The sequence below is a fragment of the Myotis yumanensis genome, unplaced genomic scaffold (assembly GCF_028538775.1).
Source record: "Myotis yumanensis isolate MYYU_CA2020_CCGP unplaced genomic scaffold, mMyoYum1.0.hap1 SCAF_16, whole genome shotgun sequence".
Taxonomy (NCBI): Eukaryota; Metazoa; Chordata; class Mammalia; order Chiroptera; family Vespertilionidae; genus Myotis; species Myotis yumanensis.
In genome coordinates this window covers 37656250-37677367 of record NW_027223767.1, presented here as the reverse complement: position 1 = coordinate 37677367, position 21118 = coordinate 37656250, and the positions used below count along the sequence as shown (strand labels likewise).

At 53.5% G+C, this 21118-nt stretch overlaps 3 protein-coding genes across 6 annotated transcripts in view; all 3 read left to right on the top strand.

Annotated features, from left to right (window-relative positions):
* STAT5B (signal transducer and activator of transcription 5B) overlaps nt 1-10253 on the top strand; it is a 58697-nt gene extending 48444 nt beyond the window's left edge. For 2 of the 3 annotated variants that reach the window (XM_070394438.1, XM_070394439.1), the window contains exons 13-19: nt 2386-2592; nt 3730-3824; nt 3934-4064; nt 5207-5377; nt 7686-7737; nt 8018-8122; nt 8291-10253. In XM_070394438.1, the coding sequence (XP_070250539.1) occupies nt 2386-2592; nt 3730-3824; nt 3934-4064; nt 5207-5377; nt 7686-7737; nt 8018-8122; nt 8291-8417 (888 nt within the window). In that variant the 3' untranslated portion in view covers nt 8418-10253. Of the gene's footprint in view, nt 1-2385; nt 2593-3729; nt 3825-3933; nt 4065-5206; nt 5386-7685; nt 7738-8017; nt 8123-8290 lie in introns of those variants that run through there. The other variant, XM_070394440.1, reaches the window with a different exon arrangement.
* Nucleotides 10254-13392: 3139 nt separating this feature from the next.
* GHDC (GH3 domain containing) lies at nt 13393-19888 on the top strand. Of its 2 annotated transcripts, XM_070395497.1 has the most exons (11): nt 13393-13516; nt 13711-13794; nt 13966-14246; nt 14547-14668; nt 14803-15304; nt 15714-15906; nt 16018-16089; nt 16166-16299; nt 16662-16747; nt 19405-19579; nt 19810-19888. In XM_070395497.1, exons 3-11 carry the CDS (start codon nt 13979-13981, stop codon nt 19872-19874), a joined length of 1617 nt encoding a protein of 538 aa, XP_070251598.1. In that variant the 5' UTR covers nt 13393-13516; nt 13711-13794; nt 13966-13978; the 3' UTR covers nt 19875-19888. The 2 variants fall into 2 exon arrangements, with proteins under 2 accessions (XP_070251598.1, XP_070251599.1); XM_070395498.1 differs by lacking the exons at nt 19405-19579; nt 19810-19888 and adding an exon at nt 17015-17777.
* Nucleotides 19498-20747, top strand: HCRT (hypocretin neuropeptide precursor). The gene is made up of 2 exons (XM_070394248.1): nt 19498-19579; nt 20320-20747. The coding sequence occupies exons 1-2, from the start codon at nt 19559-19561 to the stop codon at nt 20686-20688; spliced, it is 390 nt and encodes a 129-aa protein (XP_070250349.1). The 5' UTR covers nt 19498-19558; the 3' UTR covers nt 20689-20747.
* Nucleotides 20748-21118: the final 371 nt, after the last annotated feature.

Sequence of the window (21118 nt, the reverse complement as noted above, 5' to 3'; positions counted from 1 at the left end):
GGGTGAAACCATACATGGAAGTTGGGGCTACCAGGTTCCTTCTGGAGGCGCGACCTCTCAGGAGGTGCCTTTAGCTCAGAAGTTGCTTCCTGTCATCCTCCTTCCAATAAATGAGGGTGACATTTAGTTGCCAAATGTTAGGTTCTGTGATTCATCCCGGGTCTCTCATGAAGAGTGAGATGCTTTGCCTAAGGGTGAAAACACGATTTTATGGGTTATGCACCCAAATGCTCTCTGAATGCCACTGGTGTGCTGCCTGCTGAGCATTTCCACACCATTCAGTAGGCCCGGTTCTACATGTATTTCCAGTAGAGGTTAGTCTGTAACAGCATGATTAGAGGGTTCTAGTTGTTATTTGGCACATAAAAGTATGTTCTTCTCTAATGGGAACAGTTTTACATTCTCAACAGTTTTCTCTACAGAACCATATATTTGCTGCAGAGGTGAGATTCTTATCAGAAATTCTGCTATGCTGTGCTACAAACCCTGAGTTTGAGGCTCCTTTTGAAAACCATCTGCCTATATCTTGTCCTGATAAGCCTGCTGGATAGGATTGCCACATCTCTCATCTTCTCTGCCTGTTTACAGACCTCACTCCCCTGGCCACTTTGGCATCCCCTGCAACATGTCATTGCTAAAGTATCTTGTCTAAATATATAAGCATTTTTAAAAACATTTTCAGAATGTTAGGGTGCATTTATTTCATGCTGTTTTAAAATAAATACACACTTATGGGAATTTATAGATACAGCTGTATAAATGTCATGATATAAGCATATTGTAGCGTTGCTTAGCTAAAGGTTGAAGGCTGACACACAGATGTCCATATAGGGGAGTCTGGTTGAATATATTATTATTCTTCCATTAACGTTAACTGCTTTTGTTGCAAGATTACTTTAACATACACTTTAGTGAGTACTTATTATTTACTGAGGCCAATACTAATTATGGGAAGCACAAATGTATATTCATGACAAAGCTGCAGATAATACCAGAGCCTGTGTAAAATCTTACGGGAAACACAAGTACTAATTTTGAGAAACACAGATGTATAACCCTGACGTAGCTACTTGTAATACAGTGTCCTGTCCATATCTATCCTATATAATAAAAGGCCAAGGACCATAAGTGTAATGACCAGAATGACCGCTCAACCAGTCGCTATGAGGTGCATTGACCATCTTTTGGTCCCTCCCACCCCTGGCCTGCGAGCGGCGGCTGGAGGCGGCAGGCAGGGCGGCTGGCGGCGGCAAGCAGGAGCGAGCTACGCATGCATGATTTCGTGCGCTGGGCCTCTAGTATATATATAAAAGCCTAATATACAAAAAGTGTCCCCTCAGGAGTTCGATCGCTCGCTATGACATGCGCTGTCCACCAGGGGGCAGCGTGGAACGAAGGGAGGCCACGGCCCGTGGCCGGCAGCCACTAGGGACCATACCCGTGCACAGATTTCGTGTACTGGGCCTCTAGTTGTAGAATATATAGCAGCCACAAACGAAAATGAGGAATTTCTTTACATGCTGATGTGAAATCTCCCAGGTATAGTATTCAGTGAAAAAAGGGAGATGCAGGACATGTGGATTTTAGACTTCCAGCTGGTATTTTTTTAAAAGGAAGAATTGTATGTATTTGCAGGCCAGCATGGAATAGCTTTAGAGGTGTAAACAAGAAACTACATCACATGCCTTTGGGAAGAGGAACTGGGCTGCTAGGGGACAGGAATAGGAAAGAGACTTCACTATATAACTTGCTGTACTTTAAAAATTTCATATCACGTGAAGGAATTGCCTACTCAAAAATATTTTTGTGGTAATTACAATGAAGTACTATGGCTGAATGGAATGAAAAACAGTTTATTACAAGTTCATATTCTCATCTGTTTTAATAAAGCTAACTCCTAGTTACTATTCTTCCGTAAGTTGTTTCACTTTGAGCCAGAGTTCTTTCTTGGCAGAAGTTGTCAAAGACAAGGATTACACTTGTGCACACACATGTATGAGCGTTCACACACACACACACACACACACACAGTCTCTCTCTGTCTCTCTGTACCTAGAGAATCAGTGTTTTAGATTCCTGTTCCCATTGGGTTTACAGCCAGACCTCAGTCATGTTTTGTTTTAGTGGCTGTGAGGATGTAGGGTTGGACCGTTTACAGGACACTGTCGTAGCACGAGGCTGCCCTCTGTATTGTGTGCAAAGAAGGAAAAATGAAGCTTCTGAGTTTCCAGAACTGCACACCCATGGAAGTTTGAATTTATCCTCAGACTCAGTCAGACAAACGTTTGTAACGCCACCCCGCCACCCAGTGTCTTTCTTTTGTGGGTTGAGGAAAGAAATCATGCAACTGTTCACTCAGAAGGCTCTGGCTTCTCTCCCCCTCAGGGCAGGGTGCCCTTTGCCGTGCCTGACAAAGTGCTGTGGCCGCAGCTGTGTGAAGCGCTCAACATGAAATTCAAGGCCGAAGTGCAGAGCAACCGGGGCCTGACCAAGGAGAACCTCGTGTTCCTGGCGCAGAAGCTGTTCAACAGCAGCAGCAGCCACCTCGAGGACTACAACAGCATGTCGGTGTCCTGGTCCCAGTTCAACAGGGTGAGGGCCCCCCCCCCCCCCCCGCCCCCGCCCCCAGCTGCTGGGAGGGAGATCAGTCCCTTCCAACCAGACGCCTGCAGGAGCCTCCCTGCCCCGGCCCTCGGGCTTCCTGTCTCTAATAAAATGCGCCTGAAGCAACAGGAAGCTCCTGAATAGACAACGACAAATTTTTTATGTAGAAAATCACATCTTTGCATATTTAAGTAAATTGGTCTTTGGGTGTAGCTGGTGCATTTTATAAAGGAAGCAGAGCCGGGCAAAGTACAGCTTTGGCGATGATCAGAACGTCATGGCTCAGTCCCGTTGACTCCGATGTCCCCTGATGTGTGATGCGAAGTCAGGCTCCCGCGGACCCTCAGCCCACCCAAGCGGATGCTGATGGAGGGCCCTCTTCCTCTAGCATCTGCTCGTTCAGATGTCCCCTGTCACATCTTTGATTTGCAATTTAACATTTTTCTTTTTACACCATCACCCCCGCCGCCACCCCGGGGTTTCAAGTACCCTCATTCAGAGGTCTCATCGTCTCAGTCTAAACCTTTTAGGTGGTTGTGTGTTAACCAGTTGGCCAGCGTGTTGGCTGGCAGTCAGAGGTGTTTTGATAGGGGAAGCAGGACTTTCACTAGAATCCGATAACTGCATTCTGCTGATCATTCTTGGCGACTGCTGTGTGCTGGAGCAATCTCTGTGGCCTTGTGATCTAATCCAGTTCAGATTTACAAGCCCCCTGGGCATCTGGCTAAGATGCCGACGCTGATTCGGTGGGTCTGGGAGGAGGCCTGAAAGTTTGCCTTTCTCAGGAGCTCTTGGGTGGTGGTGGTGCGGCTGCTGGTCCCAGAGTCCACATCAAAACCAGCAAAGGACCGGTCAGCCCAGGGGGCAGGTGTTCGTGGCGGGGGGTGGGAGTCGCTCTGTGCTTTTTCTGCCCTGTTTCCTTCTTTTCTCCTCTATCTTGTTTTTTGTTGTTGTTGTTGTTGCAGGACCATTTATTTGGGAAAACTCGGGCAGGTCTTTATATTTGTATGGTTCTGACAGTGTCGGTGTTTATTTTCCATTTGGTTTTTCCAGTTAAAGTAGATACAGGTACTGTCCCGAGTGTTACCTCTGCCTTCTTGTGTTCATTGTTGTGTCTCCAATCAGGAGAATTTACCAGGACGGAACTACACTTTCTGGCAGTGGTTTGATGGTGTGATGGAAGTGTTAAAGAAACATCTCAAGCCTCATTGGAATGATGGGTGAGAATCATCATTTCTTACGTCTGCCGTAAAGTAAGAAGGTTGTCTTTCTACGGTTAAAAAAAAAAAATCACTCTCTGCTTCTGCTCCTTTGACCTTTGTGATCCAGGGCTATTTTGGGTTTCGTGAATAAGCAACAGGCCCACGATCTACTCATTAACAAGCCCGATGGGACCTTCCTGCTGAGATTCAGCGACTCTGAAATTGGCGGGATCACCATCGCTTGGAAGTTTGATTCTCGTGAGTGCCCCTCCCCTTTTACGAGGAGAGGCCAGAGGGCCCGGGTTAACTACTTTTGTTGCAAGATCACTTTCACATACACTTCAGCGCGTCCGTATTATTGTCTGAGGCCAGTGCTGATTGTGGGAAGCACAGATGTAGACCCGGGACAGAGCTGCCGATGATACCAGAGCCTGCGTAAGATCTTGTTACGGGAAACACAAGGACTAATTTTGAGAAACACAGATGCGTAACCCTGATGCAGCTACTTGCCATACAGTGTCCTGTCCACGTTCTCCGCTGCTTCCCTTCTGAAATGTCCACCTTCTCATTACTCAACCTTGAGCTGGTTTCGGTGAAAATGTACTTTAATAAGTTGGAGTCGTTCACATAGAAGTAATGTTAGTTTAATTATTCCTTCATCCTATCTGACACAAGGACCTTGTCACGGGTCATTTTCATTCAAGAATGTTAGTTTTCCTCTGACCCTCACAAACTAGGTAACAGCAGCTTTCGAGTTTGCTTTGTGGCTTAAAGACGTGAACAGCGTCTAATAGTGCTCACGTGTCCTCTGGCTGGGGACCTGCTTCCTATCTCCCTTACACACTTCTGTGCAGGGAATCAGGGAGTCAGTACGTTTCTTCTAGAAAGGGACAGAACGTTGTTTAACTGAAGCCACCTGAGGGAGATCACGGCGTCTCTGGGAAAGTGATGAATGTGATGAATGCTTCACCAGCTACCTACCCATGGCTTTTACAAACAGCCACTCGAGCCTGGCTCAGTTGGTCGAGTGTCATCCTTGGGTCTGGGAGGCAACTGATCAGATGTTTCTCTCTCACATTGATGTTTCTCTCTCCCTCCCTCCCCCTTCCCTCCCTTTCCCTCTGTCTCTCCCTCGCCCTCTCTCTCTCCCTTTCCCTTCCTCTGTCTCTTAAAAATTTTTTTTAAATCGATTAAACATTTAAAAATTAATTAATTATTTTTTAAAAACAGCTATTTGATCTATAACCTGTAGTTATTTTTAAATGGAGAGGTTTTTCTTTGGGGGGGGGGGGGGCGGGTACAATTTAGTGGAGAGCTTTTAATTTGTAGAATATTTGGGTATTAAGATTTCTTGTTCAGAAACTATGTTTAGAACATTATTATTCTGTTTATTGATCTAGAGGAAAGAATGTTTTGGAATCTGATGCCTTTTACCACCAGAGACTTCTCCATTCGGTCCCTGGCTGACCGCCTGGGGGACCTGGATTACCTTATCTACGTGTTCCCCGATCGGCCGAAAGATGAAGTATACTCCAAATATTACACACCAGTTCCATGCGAGCCTGCCACTGGTAACAATGTTCGCATTCTGATTTGGTTTTGTTGTGTTTTGGTCGTATTTTAGTTATTTGTGTGTGTGTGTGTCTGTCTGTCTGTCTTGCATGAAAACCTACACAGTTAGCCTATAGTTAATTGAGCATTATCCAGGGCAGATGTAAATCCTGGGCTGTATTCTGCAGTCATACAGAAAACACACCTGCCACTAACCCCAAATACCAAATTGAAGGGAACAAATTGCTTTTAACACAAGCTGAAGTCAAAATTAGGAAGGTAAAATTTTGTTTTTCAAATCAGAAATGGTTTTGTTTTCTGAGCATAAAAGTTTTATGTATTTATTGTAAAATGTCCAGAAAAGGATAAAAAAAAAGAAAAAAGAATCCATTCATCTTCCTGCCAGTCATAAAATCTGTTCATCGGTTTCAGGTTTGGCTCTGATTGGCATAAAAAATGATATCTCAGGTTTTATTTTCATTTATTTGATTCCAGGTAAGGTCAAACACCTTTTCATATCATGATAATGACAATAATAATAAACACAACACCAGTAACAGCTAGCATTTGTTGCACGCTCACTGAGTAACAGGTCCCCTTTTGGGCACATTTTTATGTAGTATCTCATTAAATCCTCAAAAGGGGCCTGTGAAGTAGTTACTATTACTGTCCCCCTTTTACCTATGAGGAACTGAGGCACCGAGAAGTAAATAATTTGCCAAAGGCCACACAGCTAGGAAGAGGCCAAGCCAGGATTTGAGCTCAGAGAGTCGGAGCCTGTATTTCTCACCGTCTACATTATTGGCCATTAGTGTTTTTTCCCATGAGGTGCATTCATGTTCCTTGCTTATCTTTCTTTTGGAGTCCCTGTTTTTCTTAATAATGTGTGAATGGTTTTCTGTAGTAAATAAACCCTTGGTTATACATCGCAGTTGTTTTCCTCAGTGTGCCATTGTTCTTTTAACATTTAAGTTTTATTTTGCTGAAGTTTTATTTTACAAAGATTGGTACTTGGGCTACGGAGCCCAACCAGCCGGCTTTTTCCCTCCATGCCATGCCTTCCCACCCTAATGGGATGTCTGTATTTTTAAAAACCAGGACATTTTAGGTTTATATGATATTTTGAACTGAAATCTATCTCACTGCTTCTTTTTGTTAGCACAGCCAACCTAGATCATTACATTCTATTTTTTACAGCATTTCTTGGTGTGTTCTTTTTTTAAATCTTTCCTGCCGATCTATAAAACTCTCCGTAGACTGTAAAGCACAAAAAGCATGAGATGTTATGACAAGGCAGCCCCCCTGACATTGGAAGCCTAGAAGAAGCAAGTTCGGGTACCAGGCAGTTTGTGAACCATGTAGCATTTCACCGAGTGTTGCCTTCATTGTCTAATACAGTCAGGATTACGCTTATTCCCACACTTACATTCCCAGGAAACGGGACTTCATTCGCCGACTCCAGACTCTCACGCTCCTACTTCACTGGGTTTCCATAATCAGCCTTTTAAAAAGTCATAATGATGGCTGGCCAGGTCGCTTTCAGGTTTCTCCCCTAGCCGGCCACATCCCAGTGGGATTCTGTGGTGGGTGGAAGAGAGACACACACCAGCATCCTTTTCAGCAGCCAACAGGCATAAACTACACTCACCAGAATGAGTGGCCGTCAGGCTGTCCCCCGGGGCATGGAGGAGCTGGCAGATACCTGAGTGACGCTCCCTTTCCCACAGAGTAGATACTCAGAGTAAGTTCTGAGATCCTCAGGTCAAACCAGCTCCTCTCTAAGGCGTAGAGTGTTCTGTGGGATCCCTGCCGATTGCATGCCTCCCTGGCGAGAACCTCCAGTGATAAGGAAGCCAGTTCTTCCCGCGACATTCCCATTCCTTTCGGGGGCAGTTCTGTGTGTGACAACATTCTTCCACATCTGACCTCCTCCCGTTGGTCCTAATGTTGTCCCCGGGGACACAGAGCAAGGCCTGTCCCTCCGCCGCGTCTGCGACTATAAACTCGGTAAAGATATTTTTTCCTTTCACAGTTAGTATGCAGTTAATGCTGGGTTTCCATTTGTATTGAAGTACATGCTTTCTGTGTCTGAAGAATGGATAAGCAATGAAGCCAACTTGGAATATCTCTTCACTGGCAGTGTTAGGATGGAGGCTTCCCTCTGCCAGGCCGTCCCACCAGGTTGAAGTGTTAGGTGCTGGTGTCAGATCCTAAGATAAAATCAGGTGGTTGTGTCCTATCCTAAGAAAAGATGTGATTCATAGGGGGAGATTTCACTTTTATTTCGTTGGAGAACTTTGGTTCTCATCACCGTTCCCCCCTCGGCAGCTAAAGCCGTGGACGGATACGTGAAGCCACAGATCAAGCAAGTGGTCCCTGAGTAAGTGTCTGGGGTCCAGCTCTGGTCTCCTGCTGCCTCTGTTCCCCCGCCCCTGCCCCCCACCCCCGCTGTTCTCACCCCTCACCACCACCCCCTCCCGTCCAAGGGCCCAGCATTCCATTCTCCCTAAAACCTGGCTCAGCCCTGGGAGGGAACGGGCTTGGTCACCATGGGCCAGTGCCCAGGGCCCCCTCCTGCACTTTGTCCTTCTGCCCCTGAGCCCGTCCCCTGTCAGCGCTGCCCTGAGGCCGCTGAGGCTCTGCTCTGCTTCCTCCTCCAGGTTTGTGACGTCTGCAGACTCTGCTGGGGGCAGTGCCACCTACATGGACCAGGCCCCCTCCCCGGCTGTGTGTCCCCAGGCTCATTACAACATGTACCCACAGAAGTAGGTTGTGTTCTTACAGGGCTTCACGGGGGGCTGGGCCTGGGCCTGGGCACTTGGCCTTGGGCTGCTGACCGGGTGGGGTGCAGGGCCTGGGACGGTCTCTGCTCCTCGTCATTGATCTCTGACAAGCGCTCCCTCCCCCTTCATCTCTTCTCTTTCCCTCCCAAGCCCTGACCCCGCCCTTGACCCCGACGGGGACTTCGATCTGGACGACACGATGGACGTGGCGCGCCGCGTGGAGGAACTCTTGGGCCGACCTATGGACACTCAGTGGATCCCTCATGCGCAGTCGTGACCTCCATCGCCGCCGTCAGCTTCTTGGTCCTCGCGAGAGGAGTTCCTCTTGTGGATGTTTTAATTCCATGAATCGCTTCTCTTTGGAAACAATACTCATAATGTGAAGTGTTAATGCTAGTTGTGATTTTAGTGTTTCTGTGCATGGTGACCCCAGTGCAGGGAGCGTGTGTGTGTGTGAGTGTGTGAGTGTGAGTGTGAGTTTGTCCGTGTGGTGTTCCTCCCCCTTGCTGTCCAGACAGAGGCCATGGTGGTTTGAACCTTGTGCACAAAGGCAGTTGGCTCCACGAGCCCTGGCACATGGCCGTGTGTCTTGAGGGTGGCTGGACTTTGACGTGTGGCTGTTCAAGTAAGAGAAGGACCCAGGGAGGAGAAAGCAGCTCCTCTCTGGTGAGTCTTTGTCACTGTGTTTGCCAGGCAATTGTGCTATAACCATGATTGTCTCTGCTTTTCTTCTGCAATGTGGAAACCGCCTCCTGACAAAGACTGCCAGTCCTCCCCCCCGCCCCCCACCCCATTTTCCCGGGTAGGGATGGGGAAAGGGGCAACTTAGGAGGATTGTGGGGGCAAGGGGAGCCAGGGGTCTTCGGATGGGTCGTGGCTTTTATAAATAACACGTAACCCGTCTTCATGTTTTCTCCGTCCCTCCTGCCCTCCCTGGCTGTGTCCCTCTCTCCTCCTGTCACTCAGTCCCTCTGTGTGCACACACGTGCAGATGAACTAGAAGTCAGAAGAGAGGGTCACGCCACCGAAGCTTACAGTGTTTGTGTCCTTTGTGTCACGGCCAGAGTGGAATGCCCAGCCCTGACCCGCAGGCGCCGAGAACGTCGCCTCATCGCCCAGGGAAGCTGCCGTCCCATCTGCCCGTCCTTCCTCCACGCTGGGAGGCCGACCGCTGCCAGCTCTTCGCAAATGTCGGACGGACGGTGTTTTTGCTTCTAACTTGGGACTTCTTGTTTTCCCCTCCCCACCCTCATCTGACAGCGAAGTTCTCTCTTCCTGTGTCAGGTCCTGCGCCATTCCTACCCAGGTCACCTCATTTCCCTTCACTGATCGTGCGCGATGTCTCGGGGAGCGGGTGGCAGGAGTGCGGTCCGAACCCGGGGCCAGCATGTCCAGCAGGTGTTGTTGCCCACCTGGTGCAGGGTGCTGGGTGTCAGGCATTGGGGGTTTGGGGAAGTGCAGTCAGCAGGTTTGCGGGAAGTTTGGTAAGCTGCAGAAACAAAAAGCCTCAAGCATAATTCCCTCCGTGGTTTCTTCCGTGGCTCCACGCCAGAAGGAAGGAATGGGCTGTGGCAGGCAGGTGGGAAGAGAGGGGAGCAGGTATAGTTTTCAGGTTAGGCCTATAAGGTCGCCCCCGGCCCCCTCTCCGAAAGGATATGACTAGGCCCAAGAAATAATGGCCCTAAAAACCGTATTTTTATATGTGTGAGTAAATAAACATATTTTTTTTACAAAAACTAACTTCTGAACTTATCAGTGTTTTGATGTTAAAGGAACATATTTCTCTGTAGTAAATTATTTATTGGAAAACGACTTTTTCAAAGCTGCTGTTTGCGCTGGCTTGGTTTCATACACTGATTTATTTTTCTATGCCAGGCAGTAGACTCTCTCTGCCTCTGAGGCGCAGGCCGACCCCTCCATGGATACCAGCGTTGATGTAGGATGCTGCTAAGCCCCTGCGTACCCCTCAGGATTCAATTAAAATTCCCCCTGTGAGGATGGGAGTGTTGGGGAAAGGTGTAGGGAAGCCTGACCCGGTCTCGAAGAGCCCTCACCTGCCTGTCACTCCGGCTTCACCAACACCTGCCTCAAGAGTGACGCCCTCATTGTCCCAGCGGGGGGACGAGGGCGGGGGAGGGGGGGTTGGGGGGGGCGGTATGGACCCACTGGGAAGTGGGCCCAGCGCTGGGGCATGCTGAGGTCTAGCTCTCGCCTCACAGCTGGCAGTAGGGCTGAGGGGACGGGCACCGAGTGTGGGGCTCTTTCCCGTGCTTGTACAGCCGCTGAGCTGTCCTCAGTTTTCCTGAGAACTGTGCCTGTCAATGGGGGAGATTTTCGACTGAAAGGTGTGCTCGCTATCTGCACTGTACTTTCTCTCTTCTCCCAGTTCCTGCAAACCGGAGGAGGCCGCGGAAGCCTGGACCGCAGCCTCTCGCTCGCTCCCAGGCTCACACCGAGTCATCAGTGTCCCAGCTCCACGTGTGCGGCGTGCAGGGCTTTGTGGGGGTGGCGGGGAGACAAAGTGAATATAACTTAAAGTGGAAGTATACTTTTTATAACTTTTCTTTTTAAAACTTTGTGAACTTCTTTCAGATACATATTTTAGTGTTGAGGCCGAATAGCATTAGCCAGCAAAAAAAAAGTATTGTGTACAATTCTACTTGGGCCAATCACAAAATGATGTATTTTATGTTACAATAAAGCCTTCCTCTGAAGGGGCAATATTGAGTCCTGTTTTATTTTTCCAATCAGATGGCGGGGGGTGGGGTCAGGAAGGGGAACGTTGGCGATCATCGGTGTGGCTCTGAAAGGAATACTGTTGGGGAGTTGGCTCCTCCGAGAGCGGTCACCGGGTTTGATGGCGGATGGGGCATTTATTTTTATTTCATTTTTTTTCTTTAATCCTCACCCGAGGGTATTTTTCCATTGATTTTAGCAAGAGTAGAAGAGAGAGGGAAAGACAGAGAGAAACACTGATGTGAGAGAAACACATCGACTAGTTGCCACCTGCACGCACTCTGACCAGGGCCCTGGGCTGGGGAGAAGCCTGCAACAGAGGTACCTGCCCTTGACCAGAATTGAACCTGGGACCCTTCGGTCTGCAGGCTGATGCTCTATCCACGGAGCCAAACTGGCCAGCGCAGATGGGGGTATTTCTTACCTCCCTGCTCACATGATGTTTTGACACTTACACCTGTGTCCCCTGAAAGGACTGTTCTTGCACAGAGAAGGAGGCCCCTGTCATCATTTAGTGCTTTGGGATATTCAGCTCTTAACAAAACAGGTGCCACTTGGCTACAAGCCACCAGTGTTCCCGAAGGCTGTGTTTCAAGCTCTCATCCCTTCTGTGGGGTGGAGATCCATCATCCGGATGCTGCCTGAGACAGTTGCTGTGTGTAAGTTCTCTTAATAAACTCCGTGTTTCGTTCTTTGTCATCCTCTCCTTTCGGTCTCAGCCCTGTCCTCCTTGGGAAGTCAGTAGCGGTACACCCCAGGAAATTTTCCAACACAAAGGACACTATCAAGAAAATAAAAAGACAACCCGCAGGAGAAAATAAAAGACATTTCTGCAAAGAAGATATACACATGGCCACTATGCTCAACATCATTAGTCATCAGGAAAATTAAAATAGACTCAAGTCACTCCATATCCCACTAGAATGGCTAGATCAAAAGGCCAGGTAATAAATTAGCAAAGATGTAGAGAAATCGGAAAACTCACGTACTGCTGGTGGGGATGTAAACGGATGCAGGCACTTTGGAAGCCAGTTGAGCCATTCCTTAAACAGGTAAAAAACAGTTACTATACAACCCAGCAATTCCTGACACAAGGAAAATTACATGTCCACAGAAAAATATGTATATAAATGTTCATTCTCCATAATAGTCAAAGAGCAGAAATGAACCAAATGTCTATCAATTGATGATTGGGTAACCGATGTGATGGTGTTTACGCAGCACATTTGGGGGTGGTACCTCCAATGGAATAGGTTGGCAATGAAAAGAACTAGTGGTGCACAGTAACCCAGAGAAGAACCTTGTAAACATTATGCTAAGTGAAGGAAGCCAGATGCAAAAGACCATGTGTTGATTCCATTTATGTGAAATGTCCAGAATAGGCGAATCTATACAGAAAGTAGGTTTGTGTTTGCTTAGGGCTGTGGGGGAGGAAGCTGGGAAGGGATTGAGGGGTATAGCTAAAGGGTACAGGGTTACTCTTGAGGTTACGAAAATAGTATAAAATTGACTATTGGTGTCACGTATATGTGAATATACTAAAAAACCATTGACTTGTACACGTTAAATGGGTGATTTGTGTGAATTATATATAATAACGCGGTTGTGTCTTAAAAAGCAAGCACAATATCTCAGCAAGAAATAAAGGAGTGAAAGCGGGCAGGGGTTTGGGGTGGGGTAGACTGACTGAGAGCAGACCTGTGCAAAGGAGCTCAGCTGTGAAACGCAGGAAGAGATGCTGCGAGACATAGAGCCAGGCGAGGGGCCGAGGGAGGGGTGTTCGTGTCTAAGAGCGTGGGTCCAGAGCGCAGGCGGAGGGAGAGAGGGATGGACCGCGGGCCGCAGAAGAGCCCCACACAACTTCCAACCTCCACAGCAGGAGAGTCCGAGCCTGAGGTCGCTGGGTGCCTTGCTCCAAGTTGCAAAACTACCTTGTGTCATATGGAAGTTTGTGTTTCCTCGGGATAAAGCCAGTAAGCTAACACAGGTCATGACCCCAAATCGGATGAAGTGCGTGTGACAAGTGGCGCCGTCAGCTTCTCTGGCTTGAGGACTAGTCACCACTTACCTTGAGAACACCGTGTGATGGGCTCTCTCTGCTTGGCTGTAAACGGGGGTGCGATGCTTTTCTGTCTTTGCAATCTCTTAGCGGGTGGCCTGGGATGTGCATCACCTTCTAACTAAATGTTTCTCCAATAACAAAAGTGTCTGTCTTTCTCTACTGTCTTGGTGGGGAGGCTTTCTGGGTTGGGAGAAAACGTTGGTTTTTACCAGTTGTCAAGCTTGAATCTGCCCCACCCCCAGCCGACGCTGCTTCCTGGCGCTCTTTCCCACACAGTCAACCTTCTCTTCCTTCACCTGCACAAATTGGAGGACCATCCTGTTCTAGCCCTCGCTTCCCATGTCTGCCAGCCTGGGCCAGCACCCAGCATGCCCCCCTTAGGCAACCTGCTCCTTTAAGAGCACCCCCCACCCCCATCCCAGCTCCTCCCTCAGGCCCAGTAACCGGATTTCCCTGTTTGTGAGGCCCAGCGCTTTAAAGCTTTAAAGCCAGGACCCCTTCTTACTCAGCTGTATGCTGAGCCGGGGGTGCCGAGGGGGGCCTGGATGCTGGGAGTAGGCACAAGTGGGCTGTGACAGGTATATGTGGGACATGAACCACTGCCCAGGGCTTGGGAGGGACAGGGAGCTGGGACAGGGTGGGTCCTGGGAGGAAGCAGAGCCGCTCGGCAAGACCTGTCATTCGTCAAGCAGCCGCTGGGCGCTGGGCACCGGGCACCGTGCCAAGCCCTTTCTGCACCTTCTGAGGCGGGGATTATGCTCCCATTTGACAGACAGGGGGACGGAGCTCAGAGCAGCCACCTGAACTACCTGGGGCCACACAGGTAGCCAGTGGCAGAGCCAGGATCCGACCTCAGGTCAGTGCGACACTAAAGCCTGGTGCTCTCCGCCTCACTGCCCGACGGGGGTCCTGGCTTCTCCCTACACTTGCTCTGTCCTGGGTTCTCCTGCGTGAGGTAGAACGGGGGTACGGAACGGGTGATCCCCTGCAGCTGCAGGACCAGCACTCCTGGCCCTTCCTCCTCCAGGAGCTGCCTGGAGATGCTGCTGCTCCTGCTGCTGCTGTTCCCGCTGCTGCTGCTGCTGCCACTGGCCGTGCTCTGGCGGCAGCAGGCCCAGGGTCCCGGGCCGTCCTGGCTGGCCAGCCTGCAGCACCGGGTGGCGTGCGGGGCCCTGTGCTGGGCAGCCGCCTGGCAGCAGTGGAGGCTGGAGCAGAGCACCCTGCACGCGGGCCAGCGCCAGCAGCAGGCCCTGAGGTGGTGTCTGAAGGGAGCCCAGGGTCCCCACTCTCCTCTCCGGGGGAGCACAGGTGTGTTTTCCAGGGTCTGGGGAGGTGGCCCCAAGAGAAAGGAACCCCACAGGACAGTCAGATTCCAGAACCTGAAGGCCTCCCGCCCCCCTCCCGCTCCCAACACAGAGAGGCTGAGCCAGAGACCCTCCCCAGGCTCAGCATTGTCCGAGAGGACTTTTCCCCTCCTGGACCCGGATAGCCCCGCCCCCATCCAGGCCTGGCCCAAGTCCCTTCTTCAAGGGTCTCACCAGCCTTGTCTGAAGCTCCTGGGAAACTGTGTGGCTTCAAGAGGAGTTTATGATGTCTTTGGGGCTACAGATATGACCACCTTCCGGAATCATCTCCCTTTGACCAAGGCCAGCCAGGCCCCGGAAGAAGAAAGTGGGGAGCAGCTCCTGCCCCCTACCTCAAAACAGCAGCACGGGGAGGCCTCTCTGCAGGTAAACCCAGAAGAACCCAGCCCCACCGTAGACCCCAGCTTGCAGCCACACCCTCCCACCAGGGTGGGCAAAGAATCCCCAAACTGGGGGCTCAGTGTCGGGCTCAGGCAACATCCTCTCTTGTTTCCCTCCAGGCCACCTTGCTGGGTCTGGCAGCCCTAAACCAGGCCTACCCAGCAGCGCTGGCCCCCGGGAGCACAGCCTGTGTGACCCCTGCATCCCCCTGGCCCCACCCTCTGCCCTGGCCCTGGCAGGCCCTCAGCCAGGGTAGCCCCCCTGGAGCCAAGGACCCCAGGGCCCTGCTGCTGGAGGCACTGAGGTCCCCAGGGCTGCGGGCACTGGAAGCCAGGACGGCAGTCGAACTCCTGGACGTTTTCTCCGGCCTGGAGGCCGATGGCGAAGAGCTGGCTGAGGCAATAGCTGCTGGGAACCCAGGACCGCCTCTCCCCACGCGGGCAGCTGAGCTGCGGGAAGCCCTCGAGCAGGGCCCCCGAGGACTGGCCCTGCGGCTCTGGCCAAAGCTGCAGGTGGTGGTGACTCTGGACGCAGGAGGCCAGGGCGAGGCTGTGGCTGCCTTGGAGGCCTTGTGGTGCCAAGGGCTAGCCTTCTTCTCCCCTGCTTATGCCGCCTCTGGAGGTCAGCAAGACTCAAGGGTGGGAGCTGGGGTCAGGGGGCAGAGGGCACACTGCTGGCTGCCATATAGTGAGCCCTACTCATCTCATGTCATCATCTCATGAAATCCTCCCAACACCCTGTGACTCCCCCCAACACCAGCAGCTCCATTTTACACATGGAGAAACTGAGGCTCATAGAGAGGTTGCACAAATTCACACAGCCCCAGCATTTACCCCCAGGCCTGCCACACCCAGAACCACTGCCTCTTCCCAATTAGGGCCCCAGAGGCAGGGTGCTGAGCCTGGGGAAGCCACAAAGGAGCGGGTGGGAGGGCAGCAGGAGAATCAGATGCTCAGAGGGTTGAGGCCCAGGGGTGAGGGCCTAGCAGAAAGCAATGGCCCCACCAGAAGAGGCTGCTTGCTTCCCGCAGGGGTGGTGGGCCTGAACCTGTGTCCAGAGCAGCCCGCTGGGCTCTACCTCCTCCCCCCTGGTGCTCCCTTGATTGAGCTGCTCCCAGTCCAGGAGGGAGGCCAGGAAGAGGCTGCCACCACTATCCTGTTGGCCGAGGCCCAGGAGGGCCAGGAATACGAGCTGGTGTTAACTGACCAGGCCAGCCTTACCAGGTGATCATCTGCCCACCCCCTGGTGCCTCAAGCCCTCTGGGACCTGTTGAGGACCAGGGGCATGAGCTGACGGGTCCTTGGGCCTGACCTCCCCTCATTCCACCCTGTCAGATGCCGCCTGGGTGACGTGGTTCGGGTAGTTGGTGCCTATAATCAGTGCCCAGTCGTCAGGTTCATCTGCAGGTGGGTGACGTCCCGGGGTGCTGAGGGGTCGTCCTTAAACCCTGGGCTCCTCTGCCTCCCGCTCCTTCCTTCCCAGGCTGGGCCAGACCCTGAGTGTTCGAGGAGAAGACATTGGCGAGGACATGTTCTCTGAGGTCCTGGGCCGGGCGGTGGGGCAGTGGCCAGGGGCCAAGCTGCTGGACCATGTCTGTGTAGAGAGCAGCATTCTGGGTAAGCTTCTCCATTGGCTCCTGCCCCCCATTTTGGGTTAACTCCCCCACAATCCATGCCTCTCCTGCTGAGAGCTCTCCAGGAAGGAGGTCAGACCCAGCCTCCTCTGTGGCTCCTAATAAGAGTCCTTCCCCAGGTCTCACTCCCATCCCTCCTGCTGCAGTCTCTCCCTAGTTACTTTCCTGACTTGTTTCATATTTAGGACTAGGCCCTGGGTTCCTCTTCCTTTACCCTCCCTCCACACCAAGAAACCCCTGTTTTCCCACGAACCTCGGAGCAGAGGAGAACGAGGTGGGGCAGTGGGCATTGGTTTTGGAGGCTGCCCATTCACAGGAGTGCGTGTGCGTGGGTTTTGCCTGCAGATTCTTCCGGGGGCTCTGCTCCCCACTATGAGGTGTTTGTGGCACTGAGGGGGCTGAGGAACCTGTCGGAGGAAAATCGAGACAAGGTAAATGAGACAGGGACAGGGTCTGACTGCATGTCCCCTTCACTCTGCAGCCCCCCACCCAGGTGCCGTGGGCACAGCCCAGTGAAGGGGAGGTGGGGGCAGGGAGGAGAACTTTCCCGAGGCTCTAAGAAGGAAGGGGTGAGTCCCAGATACACATGTACACGTGAAACTCCTACCCACACACACACACACTAGGCACAGGCAAGCACACCTCATCCACACACCACATGGCCACGCACCAGCCTCACTCAGCCGTTCTGTCCTCAGCTGGACCGCTGCCTCCAGGAAGCCTCTCCCTGCTACAAGGCCCTGCGCTTCCGCGGCAGCGTGGGCCCTGCCAGAGTCCACCTGGTGGGGCCCGGGGCCTTCAGAGCACTCCGGGAGGCCCTCGCTGCCTCCCCCTCCGCCCCCTTCCCTCCGGCCATGCCCCGGGTCCTCAGGCACAGGCACCTGGCCCAGCTCCTGCAGAGGAGAGTGGTGTCCTGAGCGGAGGCTGCCCGCTGGCCCCGCCGCCCCACAAGCTGCCTCTCTCTTTCCTCTGGAGCCTCTCCGGATGGGGAGCCCTGGGCCAGGGTCTTTGACTCTGTGTCACCTCTCAGTTGCTCATCTGAGCTGCTGGGCCTTCGGGAGGTCCAACCTCGTCAGCCAGCTCTGAAGAGGTGACCTCGGAGGTGTAGCAAACCCCACAGGGCAGGGCCCTGCCTCGAGCCCCGTGGGCCCCCTCTGCAGGACCCTGCTGGAGAGTTCCCATACACGCTGGTGCTCAAGTGTCTCCCAGCCCAGTGCACTGCAGGCTGCAAGTGTTGGGAGTTGGTGTTCCCGGGAGCAACCCTCAGTCAGCAAGGAACAGGAGTTGTGAATACCAGCCTCAGCTTCATTATCCCTCAGAGGGACTATTCTGAAGTATGTGTGCACCAGCTGCCCGCGGTGGCAACCCTCTCATTAACACGGTTCTTAAGGCATCTCTCCCGTCTCCACTCCCTGATGTATTTTCTAGGATCACCTCCCAAATAAACCTTTTGCACCCAGATTCTTGGCTCAGGGTCTACGTTTGGGGAAACTGTAGTGGTCCCTTTGGCTCTGATCCTGCCGCAGCCTGTCCCCTCCCCTCAGCTCTGATCACAGGGCTTCCCCCTCTCTCCACGGGGGAGGCCCCACGTGTGTGCATGCAGGAGTCCTCGGGGACTCCTGCCATGGCCTAGGTCAACCCAGAAGACTCAGAGCCCCTCCTCCTCCCTCTCCCCCTCCCAAGCTTAACCTAAATGTGAAGGGGCTACTCCCCAACTTCCCTGGCCCTGGCTCAGCACGGGTCCCTTTCCTGGCCCGACACCCAGAAATCACTTCCATAGGCAGTGGCTCTACTGCAAATCATCAGAGCAGGAAGCAACCGCAGAGATTATGTGGGCTAACTGCCCGTCTTACTGGGGGACACGGAGGCTTCCCGAGGTTGTGAGACCTGCTCCGGGCCCAGCGGCTCCTCCTCAGTAACGCAGCACCTGTGTGTAAGTCTCTGCTTCTGTCCCCGAATGACTTCTCAATCCCATGCCCTACCTCCAGGCCCCTCTGCCCACCCACCCAGTCCCTGTATCAGCCCATGACTCCTTCCCACTAAAATCCCCATGGCTCCCCGTGCCCCCAGGGTCAAGACTAATCAGCTTAGCCTCAAAGGCCCTTTGACCCATCCCGGCCTTGCTCGCCTGTCCGCCACCTCTCCCCTCTGAGGAAAGCCACACCCCACTATCCCACATGAGTCAGGCACGGTCACCGCCAGGTCTTTGCTTCAGTCGTCCCTTCACAGCAGAATGCCTTCTCCCCTGACCTTGCCTGGTAGAAATCCCCTTTTCACGAAAGGCCTTTTCAGAGTCCTTCCTCCCACTGAGCTACCATTATATGCCGGGTCACACTCCCACCTGGACTTCGGAGCGCCTTGGAAACTGGGCATGTCCTATGCATATGTCACTCCAGAGCCCCGTGCAGGGCCTGACACAGACCAGCTGCTCAACAGGCAGGGCCCTGAACAAGAGGGACTCCGGCGTGGGGGCTCACTCACTGCTGATGGCGGGATGGGGCCCCGTCTCTCCCCTCCAGGAGGGAAGCTGGGGAGGTCAAAGGGTAAGACCAGGCACTTTTTCCCCACTGCCCCCATTTGGTTTTCAAGGTTTTCCATCTTGGAGGGTAGTGGAAGGGGCAGAGGGAACGGACCTGGGGGAGGGAGGGAGAGCCCGATCATAAGCCGGTTTTCCATGGAGGAAGGAGGCCCTGAGCCTGACAGACCCCAGGGGCAGAGGGGAGGAGCACACACACACACACATACCCCCCCACCCCCCCCACCCCCACCCCCACCCCACCCCCCGCGTGGAGAAGGGCTTCCTGTCTGCCTCCTCTCCTGTCCTAATTAGCAGCTGCCCCTCCCCACATTGTCACAGACCAGCGCCCAGCCAAGGCCTCTTTTGTGCTCCCAGATTCCTGGGTGCAAGGTGGCCTCATTAGTGCCCGGAGACCGCCCCATCTCCAAGGAGCAGGCAGACAGAGAAGGGGGGGAACCAGGGGCGCAGTGATCCAACCCCTGCCTCTGAGTGTCCTGGCGGCCATTCCTTGGGCCCAGCCTGGAGACGGCCCCCCTGTCCGAGGCTAATCTTAGATTTGCCTTTGTCTAGCCCCAGAGTGGACGCAAGTGCCCCCCCACCTCAGAGCATTATAAACCCCAGGCCCCTGCTAGCCTGTCACAGTCGGCGGCCTTCCAGTGCCTAGCTGTTTGGACCCCTGGAGACGGCGCCTTTCCCTGCTGCTCCACTCTGAGCTCCGGACACCATGAGCCCTCCCTCTACAAAGGTAAAGACCCAGGGATGGAGGGGACGCACATTCCAGGGGCAGTGAGAGCGCTTGCTCCGGGGCTGGAAGAAAGGCTGAGGGTCCCCCCTCTTGTTCTTCTCCTGTGTGGGCTCTGAGGCAGGCAGGGCACTGGGTGGACTCTTGGCTGAGGACCTGCCTTGGTTAACGCTCGGTAGCGCCCTGCTCTCCTCCTAAGAGCTCACGTGTATTGCGCACGTACTATTCATCAGGTGCTGCTTGTACCTGTCATCGCGTTTCCTCCTCCCAGCAGCCCTGCCCGGTGGGAAGTATTTAATACCCAGTTCACAGGTGAGGAGGCTGTGGCCCCTAAGAGGGTAGGAAACGGGGCGAAGCCCAGTTCAGTGTCCCCTGCAAAAGAGCAGGCAAACAAGACGATTTGGACCCTGCTAGTCCTGGATTTGCACGGGTTTGCCGCTGTGGGTAGGGGGAGTGGGGCTAAATAGGGCCTGTTTTCGAGTGCAGGAACTTCTGGTGCAGACAGACTCTCACACACCTGTTTTCAGGCGGAGTGGTAAGCACTCTAACGGGGTAAGGACGAATTAAGAGGAGACAGGGATCCATTCTGCCCAGGGGGTCTCCAATGACCCCCTTCTGAAGGGGCAGCGAGGAAGGGGCGCCAGCCAGGAGGGGGCGCGCGGCCATCTGGACAGGGCCTGGGGGTAGGGGCTGGAGGCGGGCGCGGCGTTCAGACCCCCAGCGCCCGGTCTCCTCCTCCCTAGGTCCCCTGGACCGCCGTGACGCTGCTGCTGCTGCTGCTGCTGCCGCCCGCGCTGCTGTCGCCAGGCGCGGCCGCGCAGCCCCTGCCCGACTGCTGCCGCCAGAAGACGTGCTCCTGCCGCCTCTACGAGCTGCTGCACGGCGCGGGCAACCACGCGGCCGGCATCCTCACGCTGGGAAAGCGGCGGCCCGGCCCAGACCTGCAGGGCCGACTGCAGCGCCTCCTGCAGGCCAACGGCAACCACGCGGCCGGCATCCTGACCATGGGCCGCCGCGCAGGCGCAGAGCCAGCGCCACGCCCTTGCGCGGGGCGTCGTTGTCCCGCTGCGGCCGCCGCCTCTGTCCCTCCCGGGGCACGGTCCGGGGTCTGAGCCCGTGCTCAGACTACGTCTTGGCATTGCCCTCTCCCCTCTGCCCGCCCGCTATCAGCCCCCAGAAAAATGTGCAATAAAGAGGCGTCTCCGATAACGTGGCCGGTCTCGGTTCCTGTGTGGTAGAGTCCTGCCCTCCAGGGGGCGTCAGAGTCTTGCGAACTGGAAAGAGCCCGAGGGCCTGGAAGCCCGGGTTCCGGGACACCTCAGCTTGGGCGGGCGTCCTTGGACCTGAACACTTGTGGGTGGGGAGCTCCCCAGAACAAGGCGCGGTGCAAGGCCGTGGGTGCAGAAAGAATCGCAGATGTGCGTGCTTGGAGGGGAGGGTGCAAGGAACATGCGGTTCCACGTAAATCATCCACAGGAGCTGCAGCGCGGGGTGGAGGGTGTGGGGAGAGTGGAGGCACTGGAGGGGAGGCGGTTAGGTCGT

Excerpts from the sequence above, each read along its gene's own strand:
- GHDC (XM_070395497.1), top strand. The coding sequence starts at position 13,979 with ATGCTGCTGCTCCTGCTGCTGCTGTTCCCGCTGCTGCTGCTGCTGCCA. Across the intron at positions 15,907-16,017 it reads GACCAGGCCAGCCTTACCAG|ATGCCGCCTGGGTGACGTGG; the intron begins GTGATCATCTGC and ends CCACCCTGTCAG. Across the intron at positions 16,300-16,661 it reads TGTAGAGAGCAGCATTCTGG|ATTCTTCCGGGGGCTCTGCT; the intron begins GTAAGCTTCTCC and ends TTTTGCCTGCAG.
- HCRT (XM_070394248.1), top strand. The coding sequence starts at position 19,559 with ATGAGCCCTCCCTCTACAAAG. Across the intron at positions 19,580-20,319 it reads TGAGCCCTCCCTCTACAAAG|GTCCCCTGGACCGCCGTGAC; the intron begins GTAAAGACCCAG and ends CCTCCTCCCTAG.